Raw genomic sequence first — 13,945 nt, 5'->3', positions numbered from 1 at the left:
TGGGGTTTGATGTCTTGATTGGAACAATTAGCTATCTGTCAACAGCTGTGCCAAACTGAGACTTAAACCGAGGCCTCAGATATTTTTTGCGATTGTTCTACCAATTATGAATGTTTAATGATCAGAAAAGAGGAATGATTACCACCTAAAATGTCACTGACAAAAAAAGTTTAAAACATGAACTTGGAAAATAAGCAAAGTAAACATGTCATGAATAGAAGAGTAGTTTCGTTTGTGAAGAAATTATTTACCCATATTTCCAAAGTTGCCTCTAGGTGTGCTGTCCAGAAGCTCATTGAAAAGATTCCATGATCGCTCTGCACAGTCATCTCTAATCCGTTCCCTTGTGAGAGATCCATTCTTAAAACTGAAGCAAAACAAACAGAAAGTAAATGAATGAGAACCAAGTTCATAATAAATTGAGGCAGTCTACAACATATCACTAAAAAATTTTTTGCAGCAATGAGGTGCGTCCAGTGAAAGTACATCTAGTGCAATGACATAAAAATTCATGTGTTCAAAATTATATCATGTGTTTGCTAACATTGCCAGTGAAAGAGGATTTTATTCATTCATTTATGTGTTTGCTAACATCACCAGTAAATGAGGTTTTTTTTCATTTATTTATCAGGTTCCATGCAACCATGCTACCCAAAGCTACTTGGTCATGGAACGATTTTATTGTCGGCTGATTTGAAAACTTACAAACAAAGAATAAATAAAACATAACAAAATTTGTGAGAGATTAAAAAAAAACAGCACATTAGACAGAAGTACCGAATTACTGCAAATGACTCCCAAAGAGAGTAGAAGGAGCACTCCACAAGGAAACCTTTCATCTTAGATTCAAAGACTTGGAGTTTACCACCAACTTATCAAAAATAAAATCTGTTAAACATTTCATTTCTTTCAGTACAATGCTTAATGAGTGTTATCTCAGTGTATATCATTTTTCTGTTTAGTGTTCACTGAATGAATGTTGCAGTTTCTTCTGGATAGGTCAGTATTGTAAACAGCAAATCCTGTGGTGGAATATATGTACAGGGATTGCCTTAGTATTCTGTGACATCTGAACAGTGGCCTACATGAAGTTCACGAATGACACCACAGTTCTGTCTGACTGCCTGCTTTGGGATAAGAATATTCTCCGTGAGTGCACAGAACTGCCCCAAAATATAACACTATACAAGATAATAGAGCAAAAGTAAACAGGCCTTTGTGTTTCATTTTCAAAGACAGTGGAGATTATTCTTACTGTGAAGACAGCAGCATTCAGTTTCTGCAGAACATCTTGAATGTGACACTTCCAAGAAAGCCTTCCACCTAGCCCCAGTTCTAAGAATTTAAAATGGTCTGTTTTGCTGATTGTATGACCAAGTTGGGACAGCAAAATTTTGTTTCTACAAGAGTCTGAATCTGTATGCATTGCAATTTGTTGCAGTGAAGCATTAACATGTTCTGCAAAAGCCAGACCCTATTAACTACCTTGCTTACATCACACTGCATGTTTTTCATAATAATGCAGAAGTACTAGGAGAACGTTTCCCTCACACACACACACACACACACACACACACACACACACACACACACTTTTCTTGAATCGCATAAAGTTCCAACTTACAAAGCATTGCATGATCCACATAATTAAATGTTTTGTTAAATCAAAGAAAATTACTACCGTCCTCAGGCTAGCTCTTAGCACTGCTAGTGCCTCACACACAAAATAATACATTGCATTTTCTGGGCATACTCCTTTCCAGAAGCCAAACTACAAGTTTGACAGCAAATTGTGTGTACTAATCTGTGGCACTAATCTCTTCTGTACTTTCTTCTCAAATATTTTTGTAGCAAAGAAAAATTTCTAAAGTGTTTTCACTAATGACTGTTTTAGTCTTTTAGGAAACTGACACATACTTGGGGTAGCTAGATTTCTGCCAAAGTGTTACCAAATGGTATTGTTTCTGGTCAATGAGTGAAACAATCAATTGAAATTAATAAATAGCATTGACCATCTGACAGAGGTAGCAATCACTATGTCAATGTACATACGCATAAATCGTGTCATCAGTTCTGGAAAATCTCCTTCTGGTGCATGCACATGATCTTGCTGCACTGACACTTTTGCCATACAAAACGTTTTGAAAAGGAAAGTTGATGATCTAATCCCAGGGTGTCTTTGTGTACAATGTTGTTATTCTGTCTAAAAGCATAGATGCATGGCTTGTGATTGGTAAAAATCGTGAACTCTCTGGCTGCCAACTGGAGGAAGGCAGGGGGGGGGGGGGGGGGGCAAGTACTTGATTGAATCATAAACACAAAGAAAGTCTTGATCATAAGTGCTCCACTTCTGCCAAGCACCATCAACTAGCTGTGTAATGCAGCACCAATAGTAGTCTGGCTAGCATCTACCACCAATGCAAGAGGTGTGACCATTGGGGGGTGTGCCAGGACTGTGGCATTTGCTATGCTTTGCTTTGTTGCTTCAAAGCCATGGCTCATCACGTCTGTTCATTGGTTCAAAGAATTTCCCTTAGTTTTAGGTCCAGAAAGTGCTTTACTTAGTGGTTCTTGCAACTTGACCAAGCCAGGCAGAGGATGCAGGTAAAGATTTAGCAGTCCTAGAAAAGAATATACTTTCCTAATGGTTACATTCTTGAAATTTTCATGATGGCTTCTACTTTGTCTGGAAAAAGTGGTGACCCTGCTGATGAAATCAGATGGCCCAAAAAGTAATCTGTGGTTAACCAAATACACACTTGGTAGTGTTTAATAGCATATTATGTTGTTCTAAGTGTTTAGAGACTTCCACCAAGAGTTTCTGGTGCTGTTTAGCAGTGGTTGTAAAGACGAGGATGGCATCTAGGTAGGCTAAACAGAATGACAACCGTTTACCAAGACTACATTAACATTGCATAGACCAAATGTCATGAACACACTCTTGAACAAGACATGATTATGGATATTTTCAGGATGTCCTCATCTGCATCAGGAACTTGTTTGAAAGCCTTTGCAGAGTTTAGCACACTAAACCCAGACACACCACAAAGAGCATATTTATAATCGCTTAGCATGGGAACATGGGAGCTGGATATCTGTTGGGCACTGTCCTTGCATTCAGTGCATGATAATCATCACATGGCTGCCACATGCCATGCTCCTTATGTATGAGGTAGAGAGTTGATGACCACAGACTGCTAGAAGGCTGAATAATACAGTTAAATTCTGCCTTTGCGAAAGCCAGACAGTCAGGACCCGATCACCTAGGTCTGCACTGATTTACCTCTCTTGGAGTGCCTGGAGGACGTATTATAGCTGTCAACTGTTCCATGTACTCAGCATATTTGCAACTTGCCATCTGGACGAGCTTCGCACTGTGTATCGCTCCACTGCATTGGCATCCGGCAGTTGTAAAGCCTGAGATGCTGTTGGCAAGCCTTGAATTCATCATGTCTAGTACCAGATGATAATGCACATGAAGTCTGCTTCAGTTATGGGTCCTGTGGAGTCAGCAACGGTGAAATTCCAAAGGAAAGGCTTGGCACAGACCCAACTCCAACTCAATAAGTTGACTGCCGTAAGTCACTTTGGATGAATTGTTTCCTCCAGAGAGACAGAATGAAGTCCATTTGAAGTACTGTAAGGTACATGGATAAATACACAAGTTTGAACCAATCCAGAAGAAATTTTTGTCCTGTCATCTGAGACTGTGATTGGCAATCAGATGTGTCTATGTCCAACTGCCAATGGCATTTGGGTAAGCATAATGTGATGTACACTTTTACGTCTCATCTCCAAACTCCTTTGATATCAGAGAAAAGAAGGTGGCTGCACTGTGCCATTTGGGGCCAAGGAGACAGTGCAGGTACAACTACACGATCTCTTGCAACAGCGTCCCCTGCCACTGCTGGAGCAGTGACAAGCCAGCAGTTAATTAACTTTTCTAGTCAGAGCTTTGATCATGTCTGCAAGGCAGATGTAAGCTGCATGAGTCACCTTGGATGAGATAGCACCGTTGCAAGGCACTGCCACTAAATTTATCGATTATTGGAACTTGTGTCCTCTCAGGCAGGTCCATGAGACACTATTATAAATTTCACCTGAGCTAGAAGAAAGCTACCACAAAGTACATAGCAAGGTATTAGGTACAACACCTGCATCAACTTTAAGGCGTAAGTGCCTGAGATATTGTGATGGTTTTCTGTCATCAATTTTGTCTTGCAGTAGGTCACTGTAATTTTAACTCCAGTGAGCTACTACGGAGTGATGTGAAGATGTACATAAGGAAAAAGTCATTTACAATAACATATGTGGAAAGACTGTTCTGTGAAGTTCTTGTGATAGTGGGTGCAGCCTCATGGACAAAAAAGGTCGAGCACATAGAAAAATGTATTCAAGCAGCACAGGTATCATCAGTGACAATGAAGATCTAAAGATCTGTCTTGCTCATGATGATGATGATGATGATGATGATGATGATGATGATGACAATGGTGGTGGTGGTGGTGGTGGTGGTTTTGCACTGATTGCAGCAACAGTGATGATGGGAAAGTAGATGAAATTGCATCATTGTTGCCATAAATTGGTGAGTGAAAAGCTGTGAATATTGGTTATTTATTGCAACAATGTCATTATAAAACAAAGAATGAGAAGTTACACTTTCAGATGTTGTTTATTTTGTAAACTATATACACTATTGTTTTCAAGTGTCGGTCATTGTCAAATGCTTATTTTCTATACTTATTTGCTTTGTTATTGAAAGTGTGTGCTTTGTTATGCTTATATCTAGATTTTCATGCAGATGTTTACTTGCTCTCATTGATGTAGCAACTCAAAAACGAATTCTTAAATACACTGTTGTTGTTCAATAGCTTACTTTTACAAGATGGAACAGAAAACTGTATGGGCTTTTATGTGTATAGATGTTGCTGTTGCAACATCACTATTGCAGTATAGCCAACCTAACTTGATGTAACTGCACACAGAGACCAAACCAAAATCCAGTGCCTCTGGCAGCTGGAGCACAAACTCTTTGACAGCTCACATAAACAGAGAAACTAATGGTAACTGACAATCTTGGTCACTACAGGTATTTAGTTGGATATGTTGCTGATATTGCTTACAACTTTTCTTAACTGCTTTTATAATCTGTCCCATGTACTCAATGTCACACTGGCATGGAATACCATATCCATCCGGTCTTTGGAAGCTTGTCATCTTTAACCAACAACTATCTTTGTTAGTACAGGTGAAATACTGTATATGCCATGTCTCAATAGGCCTTACCAGTTTTTGCAGGTACTGAACCAGAATGGGGCAGACAAGTAAGCACTTCCTTTTCTTTTTACTTCTTGGTCTCAATCTGTTCCACAAGTATTGTTGCATTGTGTGCAAAAGTGGAAATGTCAACTATGCTGGACACACACAAATGTACCACTCTATAAATAACACAGAGAAAAATTTCATAAATCGCTAAAATTGATACGCTGGCTATGCCATGAGCAGTTACTGTCTCACAGCAGTCGGAAAACAAGGTTAATTCTTCAATACTTCTAGTCAGCCTCTTTTCAGTGTTGCAAATCATGTTCATTATATGGATCTTGAAATTTTCTTGAGGCACTGAATATGAATTGAGACTAAAAATTTCCATATACTGTATACAGTACAGACTAATATGTCTGACTTTTGATCTTTCAATTTTCAAAATGAATCAAAGACTGAGGCCTGATTTTCACGTATGTGGACTTGAGGAATGAATCTACACCTACATCTACGACGATACTCCACAAGCCACTGAACAATGCGAGGTGCAGGGTAACCTGTAGCACTACTAGTTATTTTCCTTTCCTGTCCCACTTGCAAATAGAGCAAAGGAAAAATGACTCTCTGTGTACCTCCATATGAGTCCTAATTTCTCATATCTTATCTTTGCTGCCATTACAGGTAATGTATATTGGTGGCAATGAACTCATTTGACAGTCAGCTTCAAATGCCAGTTCTCTAAATTTTCTCAATAGTGTTTCTCAAAAGGAATGTTGTCTTCCCTCCAGGGATTGCCATTCGAGTTCCTGAAGCAAATCCATAATACTTACATGTTGTCTGAACCTACTGGTAACAAATCTAGCAGCCTGCCTCTGAATTCTTTAGATATCTTTCTTCAATCTGACTTAGTATGGATAACAAACACTTTATCAGTACTCCAGAATGAGTTGCACCAGCATCCTATATGTAATGTCCTTTACAGGTGAACTGTCTCTTTCCTAAAATTCTGCCAATAAAGCAAAGTCGACCATTCACCGTCCCTACCACAGTTCTCACATGCTCATTCCATTTCATATTGCTTTGCACTGTTATGCCCAGATATTTAAACAACATGAGTGTGTCAAGCAGGAAACTAGTAATACTGTATCTGAACATTACAGGGTTGATCATCCACATCACCTTACATTTTTCCACATTTAGAGCTAGTTACACTCATCACCCCAACTGGAAATTTTGCCCCAGTCACCTTATACCTTCTTACATTCACTCAATTTCGACACCTTACTGTTCACCAAGGCATCATTAGCAAACAACCTCAGGATGCTGCCCACCATGTCTGCCATATAATTTATATATAGAGAGAACAACAATGGTCCTATCATACTTCTCTACGGCACTCCAGATGATACCCTTGTCTCTGATGAACCCTCACCACTGAGGGGCAACACACTGGTTTCTATTACTTAAGAAGTCTTCAAGCCACTCATATATCTGTGAACTTATTCCATATGCTCTTAGCTTCATTAACAGCCTGCAATGGGGCACCATGTCAAATGCTTTCCAGAAATCTAGAAATAAAGAATCTGCCTGTCACCCTCCATCCATTGTTCACAGTACATCATGTGAGAAAAGTGCAAGCTGAGTTTCGCACAAGTGATGCTTTCTGAAACCATGCTGATTCATGGACATAAGCTTCTGAGTTTCAAGAAAGTTTATTATATTCAAACTGAAAATATGTACAAGAATTCTGCAGCAAACAGAAATTATAGATATTGGTCTTTAATTTTGCGGGTCCGTTCTTTTATCCTTATTATATACTGAAATCATCTGCAAATTTTTCCCCGTCATTTGGGACTTTGTGCTGGGCAAGAGATTCACGATACATGCAGGCTAAGTAAGGGGCCAATGCTGTAGAGTATTATTTGTAAAATCAAATTGGGGTTGCATCCAGGCTTGGTGGTAATGCACTGAAAGCTGGGACAACAGAAGTAAATACAACCTACCCAGACAAAGTATATAATTCAGGATAAAACAGTAACAAAACATAAAAACACAGTACCAGACACAGAATTTATGTTTGATCATTAGACATGTTTCATCTGTACAAAATACATGTGTCATTTGTTGTAGCACAAGTAACATGAATATCTTACCCCAAGTAGCCCCTGGCATATATAGAATGGCTGGCAGTTGGGAGCTGTGGGGTGAAAATCCCCATTCAGTCATCCTGTGATTTGACCAAATCCTTTAATGCCAAGCACGAGCAGTCTTACGATGCTTTTCTATGAAGGCTGTGTTGTCAACAGAAAGTCAATGCATAATTCCCTCCCATTCTAATCTCTGATTTAACCTGCCTTCAGTCTCCCTATGCACCTCTATCACAGATCACCCATTACATGATATGTCAATGTCATTCAAATAAGTCAGCAGACCAGAAATGTTCTTTTAATTTCTGTTACATAGAGTTGTTGCAAGTGCTTAGTTGCATCACTGGTTTTTATGTATTAAATCTGTACATCTGTGGTAAAAACGCATTAAAATTTCTTGACATTTTCTTGAATTTGTTGACTTGTTTGTCAATTTCTCTGATTTATGAAAACCAACACAATATTCATTCAGCTTACATATTCCAAGACTGAGTCCCTTCATGTATGATTTCTTGAATTATTCTTTTTGCTATAACCTAGTAGATGACACAAATATCAATTTTCATTCCTTGATTCAAATAATTGACACTAAATGAGCAATACAGATACAGAAATGACTCAGAACATTACTAATCTTTCAGAAAGTGCCCTTCTTCTAGATAACTAATACAGAACACACATATACCTCCACTGTTACAGCGTTGCAGCTGACTACATTGTACTGTGGCTGCAGCTTGACTGTTGAGTTACAGTCCTGGGACAATGTTGTAATGGTGGTGGTGGTGGTGGTGGTGGTGTGTGTGTGTGTATTCTGTTAGCTCTGTAAACGTACGTCATCCAAAAGCTCAGCAACATTTTCAGTCTTGTTTAAATGCCTATAAGTCACTCAATGCCCCAATTGTATGGTAAGTTGTTACTTTTACACCTCACATTATTTATAGTCCACTAAAAACTTTTAGTTACTTTAGTTCATTTTAAAAATAGTTGTTCCAACAGTAAAGCAAAATATAAGTTGCTCACTTCAACACTTTTAACAAAATTTTTGATATCATACAACAGTGATTGTATTTAACAATATAAGAGAAAAAGGCAGCTCAGATCACTATAGTTAACACATAAATAAATAATGTGATCTGGACTGCCTTTTTTATTATACTATTTAATCAAAATGTATTACCACAGCAGTGCCATATACTCCTCGCTGTTGAGTGGATTGCAGAGAACATGGCCATAAGGAAGGGTGTGTGGCTTTTCTAACCACAGGATTAGTGTGTCACTTGTGCCAAGACTTACGACAACGTCATTTTTAGTTTGTCGCATTCCTATAAATAAAAATAAACCTTAAAAACATAATAAGTATTTTGAAAAAAATGGTGGGTTTTTAAAGAGTATAAATCTTTCTGACAGAATAAAACTGTGTTCCAGGCACAGGCTCAAACCTGAATCTTTGTATTTTTACTGCCTTCAATTGTGAAAGGCAAATATTATTCAAGTCTCAGTCTTAGATACAGTTTTAAACACAAAAATACATTCATAGAAATTTGCCTACACCAAGGAACAAAATGGAAACACAGGGGAAAAAATTTTCTGCTATTATGAAAGAATTTTAATCTTCACAATAATAGTAAGCATAAATTGCTTCAGTTAACAGAGAAGTAGAATGTAATGTGCTTGCAGGTGGTTGAAGGTCATAATTTGTGTGGTGACACTGACTAATTGTTGAAATACCATTTCTCATGTAATCTTCGTTACAGTCTTCATGTAAATTACTCAGTTATAGAAGTAGTTATCATTTTCAAGAATGTTATTTGAAGAAGTGGCACACATACAAAAAATTGTAATTGTCTCACTCTACTGTACACCAGGAACTCATTAAAAAACTTTCACAGACAAACTCAATACACTAATATCATTAGTTTCAAGATATATATATCGCAAAGCTTTCATAACCGGTGACATTACCATAAACATAAGGGAAAAAGAGAGAATGTATCTTACAATAAATTCATTTAATCTCTACTGCACCCATGAACAACCCACAAGGCAAGGAGATTGCTTAGACATAGTAACCCAAGAGCATAGATATTATGTAGAATGTAGGGTGATTAAATTAGGAATATCATAAAGGACTATGTCCAAATATTAAGAGTGCCATTCTCTGAATGTACCAAAAGTTTTCTAAAGTATAGAATACTAAATAAAAATAAGCCTGAAAATGCTGTAAGGGAACTAGAATTAGTGGACCTTTTCTGTAAACTGACCACTGAGAAAACCATTGATGATTGCATCACTTTGTTTCTCGACATTTTTCAATGCACGCTAAATAGCAACTGTCCAACCACCTTCAAGAAAAATATTAATGACACTAAATGTGACCATAAAATACTAAAATATGGTATAATTTGAATAAAATAAGAATGCTCCTTCTTATAGCTAAAGACAGCTCTATTGAAAGGGGTGGAGTTAATACACAAAACTCAAACAGGTCTACAAAATTGATATTAAAACAGCCAAATGTGAAGCAAATGACAGCTAGAATTTGAATTATAGAAACAGTAGCACAGCAGTATGGAATGTCATTAAACGTGAAATAAACCAATGTAAAAAAAAGGCAATACCATTCCCATAGGCTCAAATGCATTAAATTAATACTTTGTAACTGTACAGGCTGTCGTCATTCAAGCTGCAACAACAGCTCAGTTGCTGAGACACTTTACCCCAAGAAAAAAAAAAAAAGTAAATAAATACATTACTGTGATCTAAAATTCCACCACATAATATTAGCAAAGCAAATAACAAGCTTGGAAATTCTTTCCAACAGTGGACTATTATGGAATGAGCAACTTCGCCATAAAGAACATCACAAATGAAATTAAAATGCTGTTGCTTTATCGAGCCATAAGAATTGTGGCAGATGGTACTTTCCCCAAGCACTTAAAATAACTGCTACACTGCTGGTGTTTCAGAAAGGAGAAAGACACCTCTCTGGTAAGTACTGACTAATCTTAATTCTCCAATTGTACCAAAAAAGAATAGGAAGCTTTTTATTCAAAAATATATATGCAACAATTTTGAAAATAATGGGTTACTGACTGCAAACCAACTTGGCTTTAGACCAAATCTGTCAACAGTAAAAGCAGTAGGATATCTGTTCCATATTTTGTTTGATAGTCTTGTTAAGTGATGAGCTACTTATGCTATTTTTTCACCTACAGACTTTGGCAAAGCCCTGGATTAGATGTCACATGAAACTATATCAATAAAATTACCTCACTATGTCATAAGAGATACGTCATTGAGCATATTTAGAACCAAGAACAGTTATTGAAAATAAAATAAATGATTTCTCAAATCACATAGTATGTGAAAATGTGCTGTATGCTGACAACATCACACAGATAGCAAGAGGTGAAAACTTACAAAATGTTCAAAATTACAACAGAGAAATAACTAAGATGACAAATCTGGGTTCTGGCCAACCAGTTGTCCATTAAGAAACAAAAACGGAAGAACTTTATCTCAGTCTCAGAGTAATGAGTACTGACAATAAGAATGTGAAATTACTTGGACTGGATCAATAAAAAAACTGTTGTGGGATGCACATAAATTACTTAAGCAGCAAACTAGCAAAGAGTATAATTTTTGTTGCCGGTACATAAATTAAGACAATATGTCAGTAACAGTCTGCTACTATACTCTTATTATGTGTTCTTTCACTCATATCTGCAATATGAAATACTGTTGTAGGGAAATGCACCAGATTTGAATTACAGTGTATTCTAGTTTTGTCTCCAAGGAAGATATGCAGAAGTCATTTCAGATCACTTAACATTATGATAGTCCCCAACTTTTAGTTCTATAGGTCTCCAATTTGTGCCAAAGAAAATTAAAACAAACTAAGAACAAGAAATAATGTTCTTTTGCACAATACAAGAAATAGTCATGATAGATTTACCATACCCAAGACTTTCTCACACACAGAGTAGCCATATACATATGAGACTAAAATTCTGTAACACATTGCTAAATTGACTCCCTTACACAAGTTTAAAAAAGTTTTAGAGACTTTATTAAAAGAGCAAGAATTTTACAAGTTGGTGAATTCATGGATAGTGTTTTCCATGAATAGTGCTTTGAGTAGCTGTACTTTTCAGTAAAATCATATCTAAATAATCATACAATTAAAATTAGAATTGTGCATTTATCCACCAGTAAATAAGTATACTAGTATTATTGCATAAAGAAGCCATAAGTAATTGTAAATGTCGGTTATTAATATGTAACTGCAAGTAATTGATATACAATTTTAATTATGCATTTATACATAATGTGTAAACAAGTACTCCAGAACCTACACAAGTGTACCAGTAATCGGCATTGTACTCTACTTATAGATGCTTTTATTTTCTGATAAAGCTATTGTATTAACTGTACTTTACATGCTGGCAAGGCCAATTGTATCAAAATGCACTGTACAGCTGATAATAAACATTCTAAAATGTTAAAAGTAAAGTCACAATAACTTTTTTTTTGTATATTGAATCCTTAAGTGGCACTTTAGGAATGGTCAGGTAAGGAAAACGAAAAGCATGTTCTCCATCAACAAAAAGCAAATCTTATTGCTTTCATGTTCCATGGACCATTCATTTTCAAATTGTTCTTTGTCAGACTTTTGGCATCATTGGGTAAGGGATTAAAATTTTTGGTAGCAGCACGGTGCACATTTTTCTGTGCAACAGACAACCTTAATGTGGAATAATGAGTGTCATTTTTCTTCTGGTATTGTAATTATGTATGTCATTGTTCCATTTGAATTGTAGAGGGTTAGTTACAACAAAATTTATGAGGAAATAAATATACTGTAAGCAGCAGTCAAAATGCCTAACTCCTAAAAAGGGTGTCTACAAGATGATTGTGGATGGGGACCACATATTATTGTTACAGCACATTTTTGAGCAATGATAACTTTCTTTCCTAAGTGTGAGTTGCCACAAATTATTCCATATGACATTACTGAATGAACATATGGGATGTGTGTTAATTTACTGATTTGTCTTTCCCCAAGATTTGCAATGATTTCAAGTGTCACATTTTTCATTTTTTTGGTGTGCGGAAGGGGTGAATATGTTTTGCCTTTCTGAAATTGCAAAATTCTTCTGTTGTTCTGTGCATGTTTGGATTGATCACAATACAACTGAAGACTAGAAATAAAAAAAATCCTCTAAATGCAATAATCATAAATTGGGGAACATGATTTTTAAGACTACAAGGTAATTAATAGTCATAATGTCAGTGTAATGTGTTTTATTTGAAAGTTAAGCATAACATGGATCTAGTTTCCAAATCAACTTACGAACATTATATTGTAATATAATGAAAAACTTACTGAAAGTGGAAAGTCAACAAAAGGCTCTAAGTTCCACAGTTCAGTACTCAGCACAAAGATAGTAAAGAGAGCAAATGAATGAAACAAAAGCTTTCTTGTACATACACAAAAAATTCGCCACATAACACTTTTGTAAAACCATTTGAGTCATCATGTGTCTGGTGCTGCATCATATCAGTCTAATCTTTCTTCTTTTCTTGAGATACATGGCTTTTAACACCTAGGGCACATAGTTGATTTTTCTTGGAGTCCTGTGCTTGTAAACATTTTTTTAATAGTGATATCTTTCCAGCCTCATTTCATTTAAGCTGCATCTGGTCTTAACTACATGGGGCTTATGTTTGCCCAATCACAGCCACTATACTTTGGAAATGTTTAGTTTTGTTGTTTTTGTATTACAATTTGCCACTTTCTTGAAATCTAAGACGTCAGATACATTCATGTTACTGTTGATAAATGGCTTTATTTGTGTCAATTCCTTTACATCATCTGGAACAATACACCTGGTAATTTTCTTTTCTGAATAAAAGTGAAATCCCTGTCTCAACTTAAAAGGAGTGACCTGATATGAGGAACTTGTGGTTTATTTTTTCAAAAACATCTGCTATAACAAGGTACATCGAGAGAAAGAGGATTATTCTGTTTTTTTGTTTTAGTCCCAACAGTTGTCACTCAAGATTATCAGCATTTTCTTTAAAGATGCAACATCTGCAGAGATTTTAAGCAAACAAGAACCAATTTCATTAGTACCACAACTTCCAAACCTTTGTGACACAAAATTATGTTTACATCATTATTATCAGCTATATGGACACTGAAGTTGTAAATGAAAGTTGTGTGAGGTAAAACAATGGACTATGAGTCAAAGTTGGAATGAACAGCAATTGCAAAATCAATTAATTCTGAACAGATAACAATGCTAGGCTTCTAAGATTCATTTTGGTCATACTTCATCATATCTTTAGTATCTCCACCAGTGCAGATCACGATGGAGGCAGATGAGCTGGTACACATAGCACAGCAGAATAGTGTGGAAATCTGCCATGGAGAACGTACATGACACATAGTATGGATAGATACGCTGGCTATTTACCTTGCGGACAGTAAGCCAGGCAGGGCAGTTCTTATGCTAAGTTCAACGACTGTAGAC

At 36.5% G+C, this 13,945-nt stretch overlaps 1 protein-coding gene across 1 annotated transcript in view; it reads right to left on the bottom strand.

Moving 5' to 3' along the window:
* LOC126195272 (xylulose kinase-like) overlaps window positions 1-13,945 on the bottom strand; it is a 152,492-nt gene that overhangs the window by 30,866 nt on the left and 107,681 nt on the right. The window contains exons 8-9 of the mRNA XM_049933803.1: window positions 8,587-8,731; window positions 252-367 (exon numbers count right to left, since the gene is read on the bottom strand). Coding sequence (XP_049789760.1) covers window positions 252-367; window positions 8,587-8,731 — 261 coding nt within the window. The remainder of the gene's footprint in view (window positions 1-251; window positions 368-8,586; window positions 8,732-13,945) is intronic.

This window comes from Schistocerca nitens, chromosome 7 (assembly GCF_023898315.1).
Source record: "Schistocerca nitens isolate TAMUIC-IGC-003100 chromosome 7, iqSchNite1.1, whole genome shotgun sequence".
In the NCBI taxonomy this organism is placed as follows: Eukaryota; Metazoa; Arthropoda; class Insecta; order Orthoptera; family Acrididae; genus Schistocerca; species Schistocerca nitens.
Note: the sequence above shows the minus strand (reverse complement) of the source record. Positions and strands in the feature narration are given on the sequence as shown.